At 39.0% G+C, this 23,919-nt stretch overlaps 1 protein-coding gene across 6 annotated transcripts in view; it reads right to left on the bottom strand.

Moving 5' to 3' along the window:
• LRP2 (LDL receptor related protein 2) overlaps positions 1-23,919 on the bottom strand; it is a 135,611-nt gene that overhangs the window by 2,686 nt on the left and 109,006 nt on the right. For 3 of the 6 annotated variants that reach the window (XM_052793431.1, XM_052793436.1, XM_052793435.1), the window contains 14 exons: positions 21,782-21,913; positions 20,853-20,984; positions 18,569-18,712; positions 17,613-17,778; positions 15,015-15,143; positions 14,010-14,230; positions 13,400-13,579; positions 11,964-12,083; positions 9,601-9,691; positions 6,682-6,749; positions 6,406-6,526; positions 3,779-3,908; positions 1,410-1,529; positions 1,207-1,314 (listed from right to left, as the gene is read on the bottom strand). In XM_052793431.1, the coding sequence (XP_052649391.1) occupies positions 1,207-1,314; positions 1,410-1,529; positions 3,779-3,908; positions 6,406-6,526; positions 6,682-6,749; positions 9,601-9,691; positions 11,964-12,083; positions 13,400-13,579; positions 14,010-14,230; positions 15,015-15,143; positions 17,613-17,778; positions 18,569-18,712; positions 20,853-20,984; positions 21,782-21,913 (1,862 nt within the window). The remainder of the gene's footprint in view (positions 1-1,206; positions 1,315-1,409; positions 1,530-3,778; positions 3,909-6,405; positions 6,527-6,681; positions 6,750-9,600; positions 9,692-11,963; positions 12,084-13,399; positions 13,580-14,009; positions 14,231-15,014; positions 15,144-17,612; positions 17,779-18,568; positions 18,713-20,852; positions 20,985-21,781; positions 21,914-23,919) is intronic. The other 3 variants (XM_052793434.1, XM_052793437.1, XM_052793433.1) reach the window with 2 other exon arrangements.

Raw genomic sequence — 23,919 nt, 5'->3', positions numbered from 1 at the left:
TAGAACTTTACATATTTTTCTCACAACTTCTCTGGAAACTGTTGTTGGACTTCATTTGCACTGACTGCTAACTCAGTGATTTCAGCTGGATATTCTTACATTACCATGTTGTAATTCCAAGCACGGGACCCAACTTTCTTTTCTGCTAGATAACCAGTTATGGTTATTTAACTCAAAGCAGTATTCACAAGGCTAGGCCAGAAGGCAATAAAAATGACTAAATTAATTCAAGGAAGCCTATCATTCCAGACAAATAGGTCAAAGAGGAAAAAAAGTCTGGAAAACAACACAAAAGAAATTACTGAGGGACATGAAACTACAACAAAAGGTTGACAGAGCTGTCATTTCAAAGCTCATCAGAAGTGCTTTTTAGTGCACAATGTGTGAAAATAGTCCTGTAAACAAGCCACCATCAGCTCATTCAGATGGATTTTAAGGCAAAAATATATCTTGCATGAATCAGAATAATCTAGATGAGGCAATACTTGATCTTGATTCTTCAAATGTCCCGCAAGAACACATAGAACAAGTGTCTTAAATGTCCTTGCTAGCACTTTTAAATATGGATAAAATTACAAATAAATGTGAAAAAGATGATGACAGTACACTGACTAAATGTCTTATTTCAATTTTCTGTACCAAACCCCACTGGATTTTCACTGTTGTAGACCAAAATGTAATTTTTCTTGGGTTTTCTTTTCATATTTTATAGGGCAAAAGAAAAGAAAACAAACACACACTCTGCTGCTTCTATCAAGGTATAATTCATTAGGCGTTTACAAATAATCGTTAGAAGTCCAAAGTAAAGCCTTAGTTATAATAATTTCTGCTGGGGAGCAATGACAATTTTCAGACTAGTATCTGCCCTCAAAATGAAGCACAAACAGTGAAAGGAAACTTTCTGTTTCATCTATTCACTTCAATGTAACTGGGTGGGCCAGGAAGAAGAGGGGGTTTAATCCAGATAGATCCTTACTGTGTGCCCTGGGCAATTCCGTGCTTGCACTGCTTTTCTCTTATCAAACTGTTCCTGACTAGCTCTTGTAAATATGGTTCAGTTAGTTGGACTCGATGCAGATAAAGTGCCAACTCTATGGCATTATTTAAAGACAATTGAAACTATATTGCAGCTTCCCTAACAATTCAATTTCCCTGATTTGGAGCACAAAACAACCAAGGCAGCCTCAGGGCATTTCTGTGTCCTACCTGAGGTGCATCTGTACTCTGAGAGGGTTCCTTTGGACTAGCAGATATCACAGAGGCATACACAGGATTTTCAAAATTTTCATTTTCCTCACTACCAGCTGCTGCTACCTGTAGGAGGGGAAGGAAAATCAACATTATTCAAAGAAGAAAAGAAGGTCATAAAAGAAAATGAAGGGTGAAAGTCAAGCCTAAGTTTTTCTTACGTGTGTTGGCCGAACAACTGTAACTGCACTGGCTGTGCTGGCTCCGCCATCTCTGGTTGCATACATCGGATTTTCAAATGTGATTGGCTGTTTCCCTGACTCCACTGCAAAGTTTTCATTCTATGAAGAAAAAAAACCCCACCAAAACAACAACTGCAGTGCAATAAACACCTCCATACTCCTAGGAATTAACTTACAGTCCAATTCTTCATCTCAGGCAATAACGAATGTTTACTTTCAAATAGGCTTAGACAAAATCTAGCATCTGTTAAAATCATAACATTAGTTTACCATTCATTATTTTACTCCCTGACTTACCAGCCTGGACCATTGATTGTTCCAATATTATCCCATTTCCTAGCTGGACAAACCCCCACACACACATTTCAATAATTGACTCAACGTATTTTATGATGAGGAAGGATGACTCTCACAAATCACACCTTCAACAGGGAGGAGATATCAAAGGAAGTATAATCCCAAAATATATATTTCATTTTAGAGACGTCAAAGTGGCATACAAATTAATAAACACTATCTGACATATAAAGGAATGGGATTCATTCATTTTGTCCCAGCAGGGAGACTGCTATATTTTTGAGACAAGACAGTAAGTGCATTCCCTTAGTTATAACATATGAGTTACGTCAGAAATAAAATGTTTCACAGTTTTTTAGCATATCTTTTATTGTGAATCAATGCTTTGCCCATGCATGAAGACCACTGTGTGGATAGCAGCTGCTTCACACATGTTGTGCCAAACCCTGAGCTGCAGCTATGGTACACAGCAGGTGGGCAGAGGTGCTAAGTATTTCTTAAGAAAATATTTACTGCTACATAAGGATAGCCACCCAGGGCTAGCCAGCTAAGCATCAACAAGTACAAGGGTAATGAAAGCAAAACCCCACCCAGACTCACTTGTCCTGCTCCTTGTCACAGGCCCGTCACAGGCATAGTAAGGAATAACATGGGAATAGTACATCAGCTAGTTCTTTAAACCTGCCTCATTTCTACAAACCATTGCTCATGTCATAAGGATTCATGCTTTGTGCTATCAGAGTATAGGTCTTGACCACATAGTAAACTCTTGTCATCTCCCTCAAATTAGCCTAGCTTGGCTAAGAACAGCCGCACTGAAAAATATCAACTCATGCATATGTGATGTTAAAGTTTGAGGAGTTACATCCCACAGTTCTTCGCTGCCATAAATCAAACCCTTTGAATTCTTTCCCAGTGAACGATACAATTGTTTGTTTATACTCTGAATACATAGGGAGAATTAACGCCACTTAAGTAGAAATAGCCTGTATCCAGCCATGTTATTAGTAATGTAAAAACTGCATCAGTTGGACTTCAGTATGTCAATATAGGCCAGAAAATGGAAAGTACCATAAAGTTTTTCATGCATGAAAAAGATTTGAGGTAATATTCAAGCCTAAAGCTTGTTTCCCAGTATTTACCGAAATGTTCATATGGTTATTTCATTACGCAAGCTGCCTAGTTTTAATGAAGACTGTGTTTCTTCACCTAGAAAAAGGTCATATAGATATATTATGAGCTTATCTTCACTAGCTGTTTCATTTCATATTAACTTACTGTCAGTTAAGTCTGTAATTTATCTTTAACTTTAAAAGTTTAGGGATTTTCCAGCGTAGACTTTGCAGCAAGTGCTTATTATTTAAACATACCTGTGATCTGTTTCCTATAAGTAAAAATCTTTTGTACATTGTACTTCTTGGGATAAACAGGGCAATATTTTTTCCAAGGAAAAACTAAACAGTACAGGAAACGCAAGGATGTGCTATTTCGCAGAAGTGCATAACAAAACATGGATGAAGTAGAGTTACACTTTATGACATCCCCAAAACTATTAAACATGATTTGTTTAAACTTGCTAAAATAAGAAACTGTCCAATTTATAATTTGTTGCACAAAGTAGTGTATCCTGTGGTTAGGCCTGAGTTTTACCTCTGAAGTTTCTAACATATAGTCTGGATTTGAAAACCACATATTTTAACCTGTTCTATGGAACACAAAGACCCTCAAAAAATTCCTTGTTATAATATTTTCATTTGCCTATTCATTCCCTGTACATTCCATGAACATGCTGAAATAGATAAGGGGGTAATTGACTTAATTTCCACCATAAAAGTCTTGAGAAAAGTCACATTATTTTGAAGAACAGGCTACATTTGTTCTTGCCTTCAATTTACAAAAATCTATTTCAGGAAATTATCAATGTTCACTTCTTTTTCTAGAACACAGTTATCATCTCACTATCTTTTTTACATAAAAGACTTCCCTCTATCATCTAAAAATGAAATTAAAAGAACATAATTCAAAAAAATTATTTCAGAACTAAACCTTACCATTTGCATTGCTCTGTCTATAGCAGAATCTCCTCCAAAGCCAGAGACTCCTATATCCATACTCTCATCTTCTCCAGATCGGAAAGTTACCCCATTACCATTTTCAGTAGATTTTACAAGACTGCTTAAACTACCAAAAAAAAAAAAAAAAAAAAAAAGGAACAGATTACACAGAAAAAGAGCTTATAATACAAACTTTTTCTAGTTGTTCTTCTAAGCATAATTACCACTTGGAGAGAAAAGGAGGCTGAGGGGAGACCTTATCGCTCTCTACAACTACCTGAAAGGAGGTTGTAGTGAGGTGGGTGCTGGTCTCTTCTGTCAGGTGGCTGGAGATAGGACGAGAGGAAATGGCCTCAAGTTGTGGCAGGGGAGGTTTAGGTTGGATATTAGGAAAAATTTCTTTACTGAAAGTGTTGTCAGATATTGGAACAGGCTGCCCAGGGAAGTGGTTGAGTCACCATCCCCGGAGGTGTTCAAAAGGCGAGTAGACAAGGCACTCCAGAACATGGTTTAGTGGGCATGGTTGATGGTTGGACTCGATCTTGAAGGCCTTTTCCAACCTAAACAATTCTATGATTCTGTGATTTTTGCTGGTTATAAGCAAACTAGCAAGGGCACCAGAATTAGTATTCCTGCATTATTTCAACAGTCTTTTTAACCTAAGTTCGCCCACTCAGAATGGTCTCAACTATCTTTATGTGTGCTCATGTAGATATCAAATGATCTCAATGAATTACAATTCCCCCAAATTTACCTACATTTTGACTACTCTTCACTGTTGATTTACAGACAAATGCATGAATCCACTCAGTTATTCAAATTCATTGAAACTGATTTTAAAAAAATGCAGCTGAAATGGCATACAAATTTGTGGATGTAATTCCAACAACACCTATACTAAAAATATTTATGCATGCGAATCACAAAGATACCTACAGGATACTGTTTTCATATAAGCAAATGTTCAATCTGCGTATAGATTTATGGTAACCACAAGTGCACGTTAGATTTACAAAAGAAATATTGGAAATGGGCTGAAGGAACACTGTCAGGCTCAAAATAATAGGAGCAGTAAAAGATAGTATTGAGTAGCCAAATACAGGACCTTCCACACAAAAATCCGGGCATGCAACTCCTCAAAAACATGCAACTACATATCCACTGCAGAGTTAAACTTTGAGTTCGTTTTGTCAAATTTGCCTAACTTGAAGGAAGACAGAAGCATTGAAATATTCTTTCCATTTGTGTGTCCTCATTAGAGCTGGTTATGCTAAAATTTTACCTACAGCTGGTGCATTGTGTATACACTTTACCAGTTGGCTCCATAAGCATCAGCTGATTCAATTTAAAAAATCGTAAATCTTAGCTGTGATTCCTGTACATGGACAAGTTCCATGTTAAGGGCAACAGCTAAGCTATAGCTTGATTAACTCTGCAGTAAAGGTATGAGTTAACAGTTTAAAGAGGGATTGAGCAACGGCAGCACTAAGGTATGTTCACGGCAGAAATGAAAACTGTGAATCAAGCCTCACAGACAAAAACCTGACATCTCCATTTCACATGGCCTCATAACTTATACGAGAAGTATTGTTGAACAGTAAAGTTCAAGTCAGTACATTAAAATTTCTACTTGTTCACTATCTGACGATGCAGAAAATTTCCATTCAAGAAAGCAAGAAGCAGTGAATTTCAGTGAGCAGCTTAGGGATCTCTTACAAACTCTTTGTCCTGCAGGATTGATCTGCACAAAATTTTTGTCCTAATTTAACTACATCAAGTCTTAAATAAATTTAAGTATTTCAGTGTAATCCTCCAGTGAGGAAGCAGTTATAGCTACATCCACATTACTGATTACAAAGATTTAATTACACTGATTTAAGAGCTACTACTGTGAAATTGGTGCAAAGACTATGAAGATGCAGCTTTATGCCTTTAAAAACACAGAATTTGCTTAAAGCTAAAAAAAATGTGAAGCATCATATTCTGACATCTTCTTTAAAAGAATTAATTTAAAATCATTACAAATACGTTTTCTTCATCTTCCTTTGATTTAAAACATCACATGTTTTTGAATGATATTTCATAAAGCTGGTTTTCACTGGACAGCATGACTGTCAGGAGAGCAGGAACCTATAAAAAGCCCAGATTTCTCAGGCACTGGAAACAGATAGAAGTTCACTATACATGCCCCGTATTATTTTTAAACTGATTAATACAGTGTTGCAGATGAGCTCAGCCTTTCAATGTTAAAAAGATCTCTTTGCCAGAATCACCTTCTGACAAAGTTTTATAAAAAATTAAAACATATGTAACTATGGTCTTTTGTATCTTTTTGAACTGAATATCCAGTTCCAGATCTGGTAAACAGTCTTCTATATTGCTCATTATTTAAAAGCTAATTTGGAATGTAGAAGAGTTTTACAATAGTCCTTTGTTACAAAATAATGATCAGCTATGATATCGCTTGGAATCAGAAATCCACTGGAATTGCCGCAACGCTGCACTTCCCATATTCCAACAGAATGGGCACATGGCAAACAAACTGGATTTTTCAGAAATATTTAGTAACAAACATACATTTTGAGTGTATAGACATTCCAGCTGTGCAAACCTTCAAAACATACCTTGGTAGTTTGGGAAGCGCTGGTAAAAGGGAGCCTGTTCGTCTGTAGTTAAAAAAGCCTCCAACTGCTAACACTCCAATTATTATGATTAGTATGACTGTCAGCAAAACTGCTACTGCTGCTGTCAAAGAAGAAGAAGCAAACATTCAAGCAAGCATAGCTCAGTGTAAAAAAGAGCTCAGAGAATTAGAAGCTTGACTCCAAACAGGTATCATAGTGAGATATTATACGTTCTTTAGCTCAAAACATCAAGTGTAATATATACTTGAAGCTTACTTGTTCCAGGAGGCACTCCCTCTGACAATCCTATTTCACAATAATTCCCAGTGTAGCCATAAGAACACCTGTAAATGTAAGAAGGACAGCTGACCAAATGGCTTTTATTAAGTCTAAGATCTCAGCTTTATTATTATATTCCGTAATGTTTATCTACATGCCATAAATTTTAACTCCATGCTCAGTAATTATATATTTCACTGACTGTAAATATAGTATGTCTGCTATCTTCATAGAATTAAAAGTGGAAATAAAAAGTGCTGAGTCAGAAAACTAGTCACTGAAGTCAAAAGATTTTGTTTCAGCAGAGTATTGGTGGCACCTACTGGCTGTTGCAAGCTACATTTACTGAGCATTAATTCTCTATTGTTACAATTTTCTAGAATGATAGACTCATAGAATGGTTTGGCTTGGAACGGGCTTTAAAGATCATCTAGTTCCAATCCCCTTGCCATGGGCAGAGACACCTTCCACTAGACCAGGTTGCTCAAAGCCCCATCCAACCTGGCCTTGAACACTTCCAGGGATGGGACATCCACAACCTCTCTGGGCAACCTGTTCCAGCACCTCACCACCCTCACAGTAAAGAACTGCTTCCTTACATCTAATCTAAATCTACCCTCTTTCAGTTTAAAGCCATTACCCCTTGTCCTATCACTACATGCCCTTGTAAAAAGTCCCTCTCCAGCTTTCCTGTAGGCCCCCTTTAGGTACTGGAAGGCTGCTATAGGGTGTCCCCGAAGCCTTCTCTTCTCCAGGCTGAACAACCCCATTTCTCTCAGCCTGTCTTCATAGCTCCAGCTCTCTGATCATCTTCGTGGTCCTCCTTCTGGACTCACCCCAACAGGTCCATGTCCTTCTTATGTTGGGGCCCCCAGAGGTGAATGCAACACTCCATGTGGGGGTCTCACGAGAGCAGAGTAGAGGGAGAATCACCTCCCTCGACCTGCTGGTCACACTTCTTTTGATGCAGCCCAGGATGCAAGTGGCTTTCTGGGCTGCAAGTGCACATTGCTGGGTCATGTTGAGCTTCTCATCAACCAACACCCCCAAGTCCTTCTCCTTGGGGCTGCTCTCAATCCACTCATTGCCCAGCCTGTATTTGTACTTGGGATTGCCCCAACCCATGTGCAGGACCTTGCACTTGGCCTTGTTGAACTTCATGAGGTTTGCACAGGCCCACCTCTCAAGCCCGTCAAGGTCCTTCTGGATGGCATCCCTTCCCTCCAGCGCGTCAACTGCACCATACAGCTTGGTGTCATCAGCAAACTTTCTGAAGGTGCACTCAATCCCACTGTCCATGTCACTGACAGAGATATTAAACAGAGCCAGTCCCAATACCAACCCTTGAGGAATGCCACTCATCACTGGTCTCCACTTGAACATCAAGCCATTGACCGCAACTCTTTGAGTGCAACCATCCAGCCAATTCCTTATCCACTGAGTGGTCCATCTTTCAAATCCATGTCTCGCCAATTTAGAGACAAGGATGTTGTGTGGGACAGTGTCAAATGCTGACCAAATTTGTCAGGCATGATTTGCCTTTAGTAAGCTGTGTTGGCTGTCACCAATCACCTCCTTATTTTCTGTGTGCCGTAGCATAGTTTCCAGGAGGATCCGCTCCATGATCTTGCCGGGCACAGAGGTGAGACTGACTGGCCTGTAGTTCCCTGGGTCTTCCTTTTTTCCCTTTTTAAAAATGGGGGTTATGTTTCCCCTTTTCCAGTCGGTGGGAACTTCCCCAGACTGCCACGACTTCTCAAATATGATGGATAGTGACTTAGCCACTTCATCCGCCAGTTCCCTCAGGACCCACAGATGCATCTCATCAGGTTCGATGGACTCATGCACCTTCAGGTTCCTTAGATAGTCTCGAACCTGATCTTCTACAGTGGGCGGTTCTTCATTCTCCCAGTCCCTGCCTTTGCCTTCTGTGACTTGGGCAGCGTGGCTGGAGCACTTGCCAGTGAAGACTGAGGCAGAAAAGTCGTTGAGTACCTCAGCCTTCCCCATATCCCAGGTAACCAGGTCTCTCATTTCCTTCCAGAAAGGGCCCACATTTTCCCTAGCCTTCCTTTTATCACCAACGTACCTACAGAAGCTTTTCTTGTTGCCCTTGACGTCCCTGGCCAGATTTAATTCTATCAGGATTTTGGCTTTCCTAACCTTATTCCTGGCTGCTTGGACAATTTCTCTGTATTCCTCTCAGGCTACCTGTCCTTGCTTCCACCCTCCATAGGCTTCTGTTTTGTGTTTGAGTTTGTCCAGGAGCTCCTTGTTCATCCATGCAGGCCTCCTGGTGTTTTTGCCTGACTTCTTCTTTGATGGGATGCATCGCTCCTGAGCTTGGAGGAGGTGATCCCTGAATATTAATCAGCTTTCTTGGGCCCCTCTTCCCTCCACAGCTTTATCCCATGGTACTCTACCAAGCAGATCCCTGAAGAGGCCAAAGTCTGCTCTCCTGAAGTCCAGGGTAGCGAGCTTGCTGTGTGCCCTCCTTGCTGCCCTAAGGATCTTGAACTCCACCATTTCGTGGTCACTGCAGCCAAGGCTGCCCTTAAGCTTCACATTCCCCACCAGCCTCCCTTTGTTGGTGAGAACAAGGTCCAGCATAGCACCTCCCCTCACTGGCTCCTCTACCACCATAGCCTTGGTATAGCCTTTTACTAGAATCTTCAGAGGTTTGCCTTTCTGGCTTTTTTGTTGTTTTGGGTTTTTTTCCAAACAGAAGCATTTACATTGTTTATTTGCTGATAGTTTTATGTGTGTATGTGTTTTTCTGTGATTGTTACAAACATGCTACTGCAGATGTATGACATCTTCTGAAGCATTTCCAACACAACTCAAAAAGCTAATTGTTTTGTGAGACTAAATCAGCACAATCTGACCCAGGACTACCCTAACAACATACTGACTTACTTGCATTTCGGAAGACTGCTTTCATCTATATAGCATGTTCCTCCATACATGCACCTGCACGCTGGTGGCATTGTGGGAGGGGATTCAATAGCTGCAAAATTCGAAAGCCACATATGTGTTATCAAGACATCTTCAATAAAAGAAATACTACCATAGAGCATTTTATTTATCTCTGCAGAACTTGCATATGCAAACTCACAGGCTATTTTTCAGAAGCTTTGCTTTTAACAGCACATGTGTTTGCTGCTCTTATATTTATTTTTCTGCCAAATTAGCTTATTTTAACTGAAGTAAAACCTATTCTCAGAAATAATGACTTATTCAGGAAAAGTAGGCGTTGACAACTCAAAAGCTGTATGTCCCATCACTTTCTTTTGCCCGTGCAATGCAGCCCACCACCACCCTTCAGACCTCTCCATTCAGAAAGCAGCAATACTTTATCTGCTTTGCCCAGACTCTCCCATCCAACCAGCTGGAAGTTGCACAGAGAGGGCCAAACTGTGATGCATTTACTTATGAAGAAAAGCAGTGGATGGAAACACGCATGCAGGAGGGCCCTCTAAACTCTCATACATCCTGACAGTGAGAACAAGTGGTAAACCCAAAGTCCTCAGAGTTTTCTGCCAGTACAGAGCTCAGGCTGATGGCTTGGCACCAGGTAGTGCAGAAGCCTGTCCTTCATCATGCCAGTGCCTCAGCTGCACTTCAGGAGCCCTGAGGTGCCCAAGTGGCCATGCTGCCTGAGCTGGCCCAAACACAGAGCTATAAGGGTTCTGATGTTATTCTAAAGATGAGTCAAGTGAAAAAAAAGTGAAAAGTTGTACTAGCCTTCTGTAAGACCTCAGGATATGTTGTCAGAAAAGTGTAGTTCACATAGGAAAAGCTCTGGATCTTAGATATCATTATAGGCTATAAATTAAGGATGGACTTTGACAGTCTGTCTTACTTTTGCCATAAAATTTTTATCAGCCAGAGGTAGAGGAAGTCTGTTGCTACAATGTTCCTTACAGGTAAAACTCCCTTCAAGTAAATGGGATACAAAATGGGGAAATGCAGAGGTTTTACAGGCTGTGTTTCTCAGTAGCTGCAATATGGGGAAAGGACCAAATAAACCAAATGTATATACAAAAGGTATGTTTGGTCAGTATGTCAATTATGGCAGTCACAATTCACTGGCTAAAAAAATTTGCTTAAAGTCAAGATAAAAACTGAAGTTCAAAAATGGACACGGCACTGTATATCCTGTTTGCTGTCTCCTCCTTTTCCTCAAAATAAGGTCAAGCACAGTTTTCTTAATTCCCGGACATTTTATGTAAATCAGTTTCATCAAAGAATAACAAATGCAGTGTCCTTAGAGCAATAAACGGCAAATAGCAAATGCAACCAACAGTGTTATTGATCCCTAATTTGAACATGTATTGCACACTTCCATTCACTATTACATCATATTACTACCTCCTCTTTCTGCAGCTCACGTCATGTGGCAATAGGAAAGAGCATTAACAATTATTAAGAAAATGTAATTTATAGGTAAGGCAGTGTAAAAAATTAGGACATTTTCTCTTTTAATGCAAAAAGAAGAGAATTTGGAGAAGATTAACAATAGAAAAGATGCCAGACATAATGTTATAAAGTATAATTTATTAGAGATATCTTGCAAGGACAAGTACAAGGACATCTGGCTACCACCCACATCACTGTAAGCTAAGAATGCAGACTCTCAGGTAGAAAAACAGAAATCCTGCAGTGGTATGCTCTTTCTTCTCAGGAAAGGCTGAGCAATTCTATTGTATTAGCACTCCTGGAAGCACTGTGGGGGCTTTGCTGCAATGCAACAACCAAGCACTAAATTCTAGTGCTTAAAAGGCTCTTCAGTGTATGATAATTATCTAGAAGTTATCTCTGTTCATGCTGTGAGTTCTGTAAGCTTTGTTTCAAGTTTCTGTTGCATTCTATCATACTGATCAAACAATACCTTGTACAGAATTGTAAACATAATTGTAAACCATAATTTGTCAGAAATTCTCTAGTTCTGAAATCAACACATTTGAAAAAAAAAGAAAAAAATATTGTGGAATTTCAAAATAAAAATCAGAAACTATGACCAATTTTGCAGCTGGGTCTGGACTGGTTGGAGTGATATATCTATATCCATTTTACAAATGACATGCAAAGTGATTAAATGAAATGCACAAGGTGACCACAAATCGGTGATGGCTGAGAATAAAAGCCAGGTGTCCTGACTTACCAACATCTGTTATATCAGTTAGCTCATCCCTCCATATTTCTAATTCAAGAATGCATTTGTATTCCTAAAGAAAAGCTTCATTTGCTTTCATTTCCAGTTTGACAAATTATTGTACCTGCATCACACTCTGTGCTGCTGCCTTCTATGAATCGAGTCCCTTGAGGACAAGTGCAGGTGTACCCTCCTGGTCTCAGCAAGCAGAGGTGGCTGCAGACATCTTTACAAGGATTAGGCACTGAAAAACAAGTGATAAAGGCAGTTGAAGAAGCAATGCAGCACATTCCGGAGGTAAGGCAGGGCAATTCCATAGTCAGTAGTGTATCTCAGCAATATCACACCCCAAAAATCTAAGCAAGTCTGGATCCATTTTTTAAAACATCTGATGCCCAAATACCATACTTATATCAAAACCCTCTCTCTGCCTTTTCTTACATTCTTAAGGGAGATACCATGGCTGCTGGGAGCCAGTGTAGCACCAAGAAGAAACTGAACATCTCCAAGCAACATGGAGCTTTCTGATTCTGAAAGTCAAAACACTTTTAAAGAGGGGTATGCTGGATGTTCCTCTGGACATCCTCCCCTGCGATTACTGTGGACATGTCATAGCTGAAATATCCCCCTTGGAGGCAGTATTAAATGGTCAACACTTTGTATGTTATCAGGATAAATTCATATTGTGACTGCCACCTCTATGACAACTCCATGATGGAGGGGAAGAAGAGAAAGGACAGGGTCATAACTTAGAACCAAGAGACTTTAAAGAGCAGTGTGTGGTATTCCACTGTTGATTTCACTTTAGGTGTGCAGAAAATACTTGCCAGCCTCTATTCCTGTCCTGGTTTCAGCTGGGATAGAGTTAACTGTCTTCCTAGTAGCTGGTACAGTGCTATGTTTTGAGTTCAGAGCGAAGAATGTTGATAACACTGATGTTTTCAGTTGTTGCTCAGTAGTGTTTAGACTAATGTCAAGGATTTTTCAGCTTCTCATGCCCAGCCAGTGAGAAAGCTGGAGGGGCACAAGAAGTTGGCACAGGACACAGCCAGGGCACCTGACCCAAACTGGCCAACGGTGTATTCCATACCATGTGACGTCCCATCCAGTACAGAAACGGGGAAGTGGGGGGCAGGGATTCGCCGCTCGGGGGACTGGCTGGGTGTCGGTCGGCGGGTGGTGAGCAATTGCACTGCGTATCATTTGTACATTCCAATCCTTTCATTATTGCTGTTGTCATTTTATTAGTGTTATCATTATCATTATTAGTTTCTTCTTTTCTGTTCTATTAAACCGTTCTTGTCTCAACCCACGGGTTTTGCTTCTTCTCCCGATTTTCTCCCCCGTCCCACTGGGTGGGGGGGAGTGAGTGAGCGGCTGCGTGGTGTTTAGTTGCTGGCTGGGGTTAAACCACGACAATTCCATTTTTAGATTTTCAGAAATGAATATTATCACATACTGATAGACGCATTATCAGAAGATGACTAAGCTCTCTGAAGACATCAATACCAACTTTGATCTCATAGCAAGGAATGGCTCACCAAGATGCTGATTACCCACCTGACTGATTGTATCTGTGCTGGTGATAGATGCGCACTTGAGTAAGCCACGGATTTACAGTCAGCACTTTCACTTTTTCTCCACTTCCAAATTTATCTTTCTTCCAGACTTCTCCTCGTTCTTTAGCTATCCAATATAAATGGCCTTCAAAGACATCAAGGCTGTATGGACTGCCTACTTCTCAAAGGAACCAAACAATAGACTGTCAGCAAGCAAATCTCTAGCAGGAGTGATAAAACTGCTGTTCTTCTTCAGCTTAAATATATAATCTAATTCTTTCATTTTAAGATATTTGCAGCTATATGTGTACATCCTCATGTGCCTGCCAATTCATGTCACTGTAGCTGCAGACTGCTTAATAATATACATAAAAAAGCAAGAATCCAATTTTCCACATTGTCCCCTATTTGGGTCATGTAAATTACCCTCAGGGAATCTAGTTACCAGGCATCATGAGCTCTGAGCCGTTTATCCCTGTAAAAAGGAGGAGAAAACACTACCAAGACTTACTCTTTGAAAAGCTCCCGAATCTAGCCCCATTTGTTAAGTCCAAGTGCTTGTTAGCATACATCTTGGTTACTATTACACTAATTGCATAATAAATTCTTACCTCCATGTAATACTATGGTTCTGTCTGTCCCATCAGGTCTCATGGATTCAATAATATTTTCTTTAGAATCACTCCAATAGATCCTGTCATTGTTCAAATAATCAATAGAAAGACCTGTTGGCCAGCCAAGGTCTTCAGAGACCAGAGTTTGTCTGTGTTGTCCATCCATCCAGGCACATTCAATCTTTGGCTGCCTTCCCCAGTCAGTCCAATACATGAGCCTGAAAGGACAGAACCAGAATTTAATATGATTCAGAATTTGGTCACTGTGATTATCCTTTGGAGTTTCATGGAAAAGGTCAGTTGTGGAACATAAAGCTGTTCAGCAACTTATGTTTTGCAGATGTGATCAGTAAAGTCACAGAGAGTTCACTGAACAAGCTTGTTTCAAGCACAGAAGATAAATACCAAAAGAAGAATGTTTGCATCTTGTGTCTTGATTTGGAGAGAGAGTGGTTTTAATGACAGTTTCTTATTCTCAGTGGAAGAAAAATGACTGTGAACACTGAACATCCATCAGTCACGATAAAGCTGCAGAGCTCCCACGTCAGGGAGCTGTGCTGCTTTACTCCAGCTGAGAGAAGCACATGCTGTGATATCTGGTGATCCCTCACATAACACAAGATGTAGCAAGCACAGCTGTTGAATGTACCAGTGCTTTTACATTGCTTTCCACTGTGAAGGAGGCTATGTCTGTATTGCTTGGAGCTGGCAAAGAAACATTCCCATCATTTCCCCTATTTCAGTAGTAACAGAGAAATTCAGTGGGCACACAATACTGTAGAAAGGAGATTTTTATTTGACCTACCTGGTGTTGTCACCAAAACAAGCACCCATATGAAATCTAATCCCAAAATACTTTCCCATGTACACAAATTTCCTAAGATTAGTAAAGGGAAACTCCAGAAAGCATTCCCTTAGTCTTTCCTGTAAAGTTTACCACTGCATGGTTTTTTGGTATTGAGTAGCATTGAAAATAATTCTGGGAAGTCCTGTAGTACTTACCCACGTTTTGGATTGACAACAATAGCTGCTGGTTGATCCAGTAGAGAAAAGATAAGCCATTTTCTGTACCGTCCATCTAATTTTGCCACTTCTATGCGATTAGTCCCTGCATCAGTCCAGTAAAGATGTCTGAATTACATAAAACACAAAACATTCCAAAAGTAATTAGTTTACATTTGAGAGAGGAAGAAAAAAAAATATTTTTAAAAAGAAAAGCTATATCAAATCCAAACAAAATCAATATAATGAAGCTGCATTGACTACATCTGACCTTTTTCAGTCTGGAACATACAGACACTAAATATAGGTGAGTTTAGCAAATGTGATCTATCAGCTCACTAGTTTTCTCCTCTAACAAAGTTTCTGCAGCTGCCTCTGCTCCCTGCCAAATAATCTTCATTAAAGGGCTACTGAGAACATTCACTGTTACTTTTAAGGTGGTTAATAAGCATCTTTAAAGATTCAGTTTTCCAGGAGACAATGAGGTTCATGTCAAATAAAAATTTATTTACTATGTAATTTATACAGCAACTCTGAAGGTATCCAGCTTATTAGCCCACAGCTCCTCTCTGGACTTTTGTCTTCTGACAGAGATGTTAGTGAATAAATTGTTACCACATCAGACGCAAATGCTTTTAGTCCTTACAAACAGGGCACTCAGTCTACTCTTCCTTGAATTTTGCTTTTCTTTATCATCATGGCTTTATTATTTTTTTGAGCTTAGATAATAAACATACTCATTATTATGCACTCATTAATCACACAGTGCCTTCTGATGGAATAAATTATCTCATAATTGGCTTGGGAATGTGAGAAAATACTGTCATTCCTATTTTGCAGATGGGCATAAGTCTGTGTCTCAAACCATGTGTAGCAGTTTTTATATAATGTACAGACACTTAAATATGTTTTTTAAAAATATATTTCAACATTGTTCTGGAATCAGTGTAATACTATGTTTGAAGTGCTGAAGATGCTAGCCTCACCAGGATGCTGGTGATATATATCCTTTATCCTTGCTCTCACAACCATATAGATTTGTGAAGAGAAATTCAGACACTCCCTTCTGCCCTCAGAAACACTTGGTTTTCCAGGTGGCCTGCAGTTCACAAAGCAAAGAGCAAAATAACCTGAAGGCTAGCCCAGACCTTAATGTATCTATCCAATATTTAAAAGCTGCTGGAAGGAAAGATACAATTTTCCACTTCTTTTTTTCCGACATGACTGGCACAATTTTTCAGGCTAGTGACTTACTTCAGTGAGCCAGACTGACTTTATCCTACTCTAGAAATCAGGGTGACATACTGCATGAGCAACTCCGTAACTATTTCATAGGATACAACACCTAACATAGCATGCCTCACCTAACACAGAGTCTAGATAATGAAAGCTACATATCAGGCCCCAAACTGGAATAAGTCTTTTCCCAATCTTTGCCTACTTATACAACAGATTTTTGAATCATTAGAAGAAAAACCCCTCTGTTGCCACAAACACAATTCAGAGTTAAATGCTACCTAGCCGCAATCCAGATCTTAAGCACCTTCCAATCATATTTTGATTGACACAAAAGGTAAAGTATTCATTTACTTAGTTGACAATCACGTGACAGAGGGGAAGCAAATAGCTAAGTTCCTTTTTTTATTTTTCAGCTTTCCAGGAACACCATGCTTTACTACAATTTTAACATCCTCCTTCTTCACCCTATTGACTGCATTACCAGGAACTTCCAAAATTTGACAACAGCGTAGAGAAGATTGACTCATCTCTATAACCTCTGTCCATTCAGCTTCAAAGAGGATCCTGACTACATTTCATCGTGTCTACCTACAAACATCAGGATGCCCTCAATATTATACCAAATGAACTACAGCTATGCCTGTCCACCACATCCTTTAACAGTTACACTGCAAATAAGAAATTATACCATTGACAGAGTCAAACTCCCAAAAGTCATGCCTAAATTTCTCCCAGCTCTTCTCCAAGGGAGGGAAAATAAGCAGTGATCTCATGATTTCTAGGATTAAGTTAAAAATTGCCCTGGTTTAGCCTAAAAAAATCCACAGCCAACAAGAAGGAGAAAAAATTCTGAGACAAAATTACAAAAACGTAACCATTTTCTGAGAAAACACATACATTCATCAGACTTCAGAGCTGCTTCTGCTTTGGGATTAGTTCATATAGCACAAGGCTGGTAACAAAGGAGCAAAGATAAAAGACAAATTCCATTATGGATTGGGGAGGTGTCCTTCCAACAGCCAAGAAAGCTTGTTCCCTGGAGCTTACCTGAGTCCTTGAAGAAGAATCCATCTGACATGAAGGCCAGTGTATTATCACTTTACCGATGCACAACTGATCTGCCAGTTGTGGAGTAATGCAAGTTTCCTCAGAGAATATGTGATGCAGTCAGCAACATGCATCTGACCTATTAACCTGCTGTCTGGCCAAATAGAGCTTACTATATTCTTCTGAACTAGCTTGAGACTAGATGTCTTCAAAGACAGTTCATAAGGAAGAAAAAAGTGGATTTTGCACTGCCTGATCAGACCCTTGACACATTCAACGCACAGCATTTTTCTAGCTTTTCAGTGCACTTACCTTCCAACCCAGTCAACAGCTAACCCATCAGGATTAACTATGTATTTGAGATTCAAGTCAACTTCCTTTGTAGGATTGTTCCTACTGCTGTCAAATGTGGGCAGATAAGCACGTTTGATGGCTCCAAACTCAGAACCCTGTCCCAGAATGCTGAAGTACACAATACCTTCAAAAAGATGACAAAGAGCATTTTTAATGTCTAGTTATTCCATATTTTTGGAAAATTCTAATCTTTCTCAGGCTTTTACATGAAGATACCAGACCCATTTATTTATGAATAACACAGAGTCTTCTGTTCAATTAAACTACATTGTGTTAGTGTGTAAATTTTTAAGCCATTCATCATAGGTAAGATGCACATCTAAAATCATCTTGATCTAGATTATCAAGAAATATGTATCACATTTTTCAAGAGTAGAGCTTAGCTCTGAAGCCTTTGCACATGATTTTGAGAGTAACTTAGACCCTCATGGCCCTAAGGAGCAAGTATGGCCCAGGACAGAGGCCCCATGAAAAAGGCAAAAGCCAGGAAGCTGATAAGGAGGCAAAGATATAAGCTAATACAGGGAGCTACTGGCCATTTCTGCTTAGTATTAGTTCTTGCAAGACTTGAGACAGGTTTGGGGACTGTTAAAGGGAGAAGAAAAGGAAGGGGTTCATTTATAGCAATCCTCTACTACTGCATAATCCTAAAGAGCCACAATTCCATAGCTGAACTCACACCAAAACAAGAGGAAAAACAGAACAAAACGTAGCTAAACTAAATTAAAGCATTAAAAGAAACTACACTGATGCTGAAGAATTATTAGAGGGGAGGGACACATTCAACCAAGACCTGGGCAGTTAATCTAATTTGCTTTTGATTTCCAGCATAAATTAAATACCTATGCTGCAGAAATGCATCTTTTTAAACCAACCATTGCATGGTTGACTATTAATGTTCTACACATACTCACTCAGGCCTATCCCTTCAGGGTCCCAATCATAATCCAGAGCTTGGATGCGCTCCTGGTTATCAATATAGTCAGAGTACTGTTCTGATGAGATATTGTATCTTCGAATCCGCACATTATCTGGCAGCAGTAACAATGGAGGATTACCTGGGAAATGATCATAAATTTTACTTTCATGTATTTCTTTTTTTAGAAGAAACAGATGAAAGTCACTTCTAGTCAAAACTAAACTGGAGTTTTCACAAGTTCTGTCTGCATAAGAACCAGAAGGAACACAGGCCACTTCTAAAGCTTCAGAGCTATTCAAACTTCTTGGCTTTGCAAAATTCATTAAAACCTCTGGCAATGCTTACTGCTGAGGATAGTATTATCCTTTTCACGATAGATTTTGTGCAGTAGTAATCATTAAGGGATAATTCTTTAAAAATTCTTAAACATTACAGTGTTGGCATATCACCACCTCACATATCAAAAATAGAATGCTGTTATACACTATGTGGTTCAGCGCCCCCCCTCAAAGTAGAGGAAACAATTTTGAAAGTACAAATAAATTGCCAGTACCTTGAGCCACGACCTGTCTGAATTCTTCTACCTGAAAGTCTTTAAATCCTAATGTCTCTATATTGACATGAATGTTCTCCTACACACAGGTTAATTTGGGGTTAGCCTCAATACTCTAATAACTTGACTACAGGGAGTATCAGTCCCACCTGGCTGATTCTGCTGGTGAGAAAATTTAATTTTTCAGCCCTTTTAGTACGGACAAAGTCCAGTTGGGAGTCATAGACTCAAATCCTAGGCCTTCTTCCAGAGGAGAAGTTCTCCTACATTAATCACATCTTCACAGAGCCAGTGAGAAATGACAAGGCATTCAGCTGGGAAAGGAAAATCTCATTTACCAGTGCCTTTTCCAACTAATAATGCTCAACTTCCTATGAATTGTTCATTCAAACACAACCCCTTTCCCTCTAAGTCGTGCCAAACTATGGCAGAATAAGGCAAGTGACTATTCTCTAACGAACATACAATTCAGTGTAGAAATTGACAGCATTTCCAATATATATGCTATTTCAGGAAAAAGGGGACCTAATATTCTCTGTGTGTTCTGAAAATGCCTACTGATCAGGCCTGCAGCAGACACAGGCAAAGGCAGCCCTCATAAATGAGTGCTGTGAGCTTGTACTACAAAGAGTGGTAGAATTCTGGGCATACACAAAAGTAGAACTTTAGCCACAACAAATTTCATGATGTTATCAGCTACAATCATGTTATCTTCTATCACTTAGCCTTGAAAACTTCGGGTATCTAGATGCTTCCTGAATAAAGCCTATGAAGAAAGGTTTCAAAGAACTATATTTCTGACACAGGCACATAAAGAGGCAGCCAGGCAGAAACTCAGATACAAATGCCCTTTTGTATTTCCAGTCTCATGCTCAACAGTAAATAAGTGCTGAATTAGGCCCCTGGACTGGAAACCTGAAGACTTCATTTTCTTGTATCATTTCTCATATTACAAATAATTTTTAGATTTCAAAACCTCCAGCAGCATGCAGTTTTGGTCATAGACATTCTGTTCTGAAGATTTTACTATTTGACTAGGCACAGCACATTTCTATTATGTATCTCTTAAAGCTGTTAAAGTGTAAGTACTTTTCTAAAAACAATATTGTTTCTGCCTTTTATATAATACTGCTGCATTGTCACTTTTTTCTATGTTCTTCAGCTCTTTATTATTACTATTCTATTAGTATTATTCTCTGAATCATCTCTCTACCTATTCAATGACTGTCATACACTGTAGTTACTGCACTGAGGTATGATAAAAAGCTATTGATTGACATTAAACATTGGCCAAAGTCCTTCTGTTTGTGTGCATCAGTCCATGAACAATGAATGGTAATCTGTCATCAAACTGCCTTTGATTTGTACCAGTTTAATGCAACTTTCTTCTGATGCATTATTTTGTTGAGAAAACCTAAACGTCAGGAATAGGCAACATTAATTTCCTTCTGATGACAACCACAGGATAAGCAGGTTTTTGTTTGCAGAAAATTTTAGGAGAAAGGAAGGTAGGCATCCAAATGAAGATATTATTTTTAAAGTTTACAATTGGAAGCAGAGATAAACACTTCTATTCCTGATTATGGAATGGGTGGAATACACAGATAATATTATGTATTCTGGTTTTCATGATCCCCTTCCTAAAAAGGAGGACTACATTCATTAAGTTGCTATACTCCACTTGCTCTTTACAGGTAGCAATCAATCTTGCTATCAGTTAACATACCATTAGCTGCGCACTGTTTCCCTTGTTGATCACCCACGGACCTGAAGCCATCTGCACAGAAACATTCATAACTTCCTTTGGAATTCTTGCAGTCCTGGGTGCACGTTCCAAAGATCTCACACTCATTGATATCTAAACATAAGTAGAGAAAAGATTCCTAGAGCATAATCTCTTTCTTCCACATGCTGGTCACCTTTACTCCATGAAGTGGTAGGTTTGTCCCTTCCCCACATACTCCAAAAGGTTGGTGACCTAATAAGTGATCTTTAACATCAGCATCTGTTCCTCATCACTCATATACTGTTTAGCATGTCTTAACTACAGATTGCTAACAACCGCATTGAAAAGCAATCTGATAAGCAGGAGCAGAGAGACATTTTTGATCATGTATTTTTGTGGTAAACCACCAAGGAAAGAGAAAAGATGAGGCATGACTACAATGAGATGCAAGAGCAAAGCCTTCTTGAAATGCTGAAGCAAAGATATCTAGTCCTTAGAAACAATATCAGGAGGAAGGAAAGGGAGGGGTGGCCTTGGATCACGTTTAATAAAACTACAGAAATTGTCCACAAGAGCTGAGAGCAACAAACAGAAGTGTTCTCATCAAAACACAGTGAAATTGTAACTGTGAAGGTACTATATTGCATGACCGTGAACAACGGCCTTTGGGTAGACTCCTCATCATATTTTATCTGCATATAACCAGGGCAAAAATATGGCACAACAGACCTTTACTGAAGGTCTGTTCTGGAGCAGAATGGAAGGAGAGTATAACCTTCAGTAAGTTTTCTTTCAATAAGGAAAAAAAACCTCGAAAATTTCTGTCCCTCAGATTGCAAAGATATGACAAAACCTACATACGTTAAAGCAAAAACAGTAAAAAAAAAAACCACTTATCAGTGAGAAGATGTTTAGAAGATTGAAAATACCGTCACAGGAGTTTCGGTTAGTTTCACTGGCCTTGTACCCTGGCCTACAGGAACAGATAAAGCCTCCTTCATTCAGGTTGGTACAGTTATGTTCACAAATATTTTCTGCACAACTTCGCTCTGTTCCAGGATCTGAGGAAAAAAAAGAAAATTATACAATTATAACCAAAAAATAAAGTGTGTGTGGGGCTGTCATAATTTTGATCATTATTATAATTGAAAATGATTTTCAAGTAGACAACATTAGTTTTCTTTCCTTTTTTGCTAACTGAAACTCAGTGTGAACATCTATTCTCTAAGGCATAACTAACTAGAAGAGGGTGGTAAAAGCTGGTCAAGACAGCTGTCAACTAAGTAGTTTAACCTCTAGAAGTTGAGTGAACATGGTCAGGATAAGAGCCATAACCATCAAAGCTCACCTTCCTTAAGAGAAATGGCATTCTACATTACCACCAATGTGCAGCAACTGCAGAAGCTATTTAAGAGACTAACTTCTACCTTTGCCAGCCTACGTCTTTCTTACCCAGTCCTTTCTTATAAGCTAAATAAAAAATGTTCTCAATTGCTATCACGCATAACACAGGCCCTACATTATTTATATCTGGAAATTAGAGAGAAGATGACAGCTTGTTCATGCCATACCTCATCTAAAGCCTACTGAAGACAATACAAGTCATTGCACAGAATGCACTGCCCTTTAAAACATGCCTATAATGGAAAAGGCAAGTCAGGGATAATAGATCCTCTGTAACAGATAATGAAAATTATAGTCTTCTCAAAGTACATATAGAATTCTATTAATTCTGGCACACTCTACATATACACAAAGTACTTTCAAACTCAAATCTGTTATATAAGTAGAAAAGATAAATAATATATGTTTATTGACAGGGCATGAGAAAAAGACACAGATGTACGGCAAAGACTTTATATTGAGCTGATTATCTCCTTTATACATACACATCCCAGTGCTGATTAAATCAAGTTTAAACAGCTCAATTTCATATATATGTAGAAGCATAAATTCATCGTACACACATACACACATAAATATTCTATTTTCTCTATAACACAGGTATTTGATGTTGGGAAGGCTACAAATGTTACCATCTGATCTGCATTCACATTTATCCCCAAAACAGTAGAATGCTGACTGCCAGAAAATGTCTGTTTTGCACTGTTTCATATCCTTTTTATACTTTTCTATTTTCATCAAGTCATTGCATTAGGTTATATTACCTAAAGACCATTGGGATGGTATGTGAAACAGAGAAACCAGCTGCTTCAAAATGGACTGCACTATAGGCTTCTGAGTTACTTGCATTTTACAAGCATGCTGGATTGTAAATGACCAGTGCATCATTTGGCACACTTTCACTTGAAGCCATCAAAGCCTGACAAATTGAAATTGCAAGTACATGCTCATATTATCACTCTGCAGCTGTCTATATATTGATATAAAAAGTTAGGAATTGTATTTTTTTTTTCCAAATTCCATGAGAATACTTTCTCTTGCCTCAAAGTTCAAGTCAAAGCTTTTGCATCTAAATGGATGCTAGTAAATTTATAATGCACAGTTAATAAAAGTTGTGCAGAGGATCTGAGAGGGCCCTCAGCCCGAGGTCTGGCTGTTCTTATAGAATTCTGTGGTCATGTCTGTAAACAGGAAAATAGAAACATCTGAATATACTTTTTGTTTTTAACAGGGCTAGAGCAACCTATACCAGTTCAAACTCTGCTCATGAATAACTCCGTAGGTTGGCCTATTGCAATTATGATTTAAATATCTGGATGTTCTTGCCTCCATAATGCAACCCATTTCAAAACAAGATCAAAATCAAACCCTTTTTTGTTATGCAAAAATACTCTAAACCTAAACAGGACTGTTCAGAGGGCTGAATTTCATAGAATCATAGAATCATTTAGGTTGGAAAAGACCTTTAAGATCATCGAGTCCTACCATAAATCTAACGCTGCCAAGTCCCATTAAACCATGTCTGTAAGTGCCACATCTACACATCTTTTAAATACCCCAAAAGAAGGAAAACAGAAGATATTGTCATGGCTAATCGGATAACCCTAGTACAGACTAATTAAAAATCAATACTTCTTAGTATGCTATTCAAGAAGAAACACGT

This window comes from Harpia harpyja, chromosome 7 (genome assembly GCF_026419915.1).
Source record: "Harpia harpyja isolate bHarHar1 chromosome 7, bHarHar1 primary haplotype, whole genome shotgun sequence".
Lineage (NCBI taxonomy): Eukaryota > Metazoa > Chordata > Aves > Accipitriformes > Accipitridae > Harpia > Harpia harpyja.
Note: the sequence above shows the minus strand (reverse complement) of the source record. Positions and strands in the feature narration are given on the sequence as shown.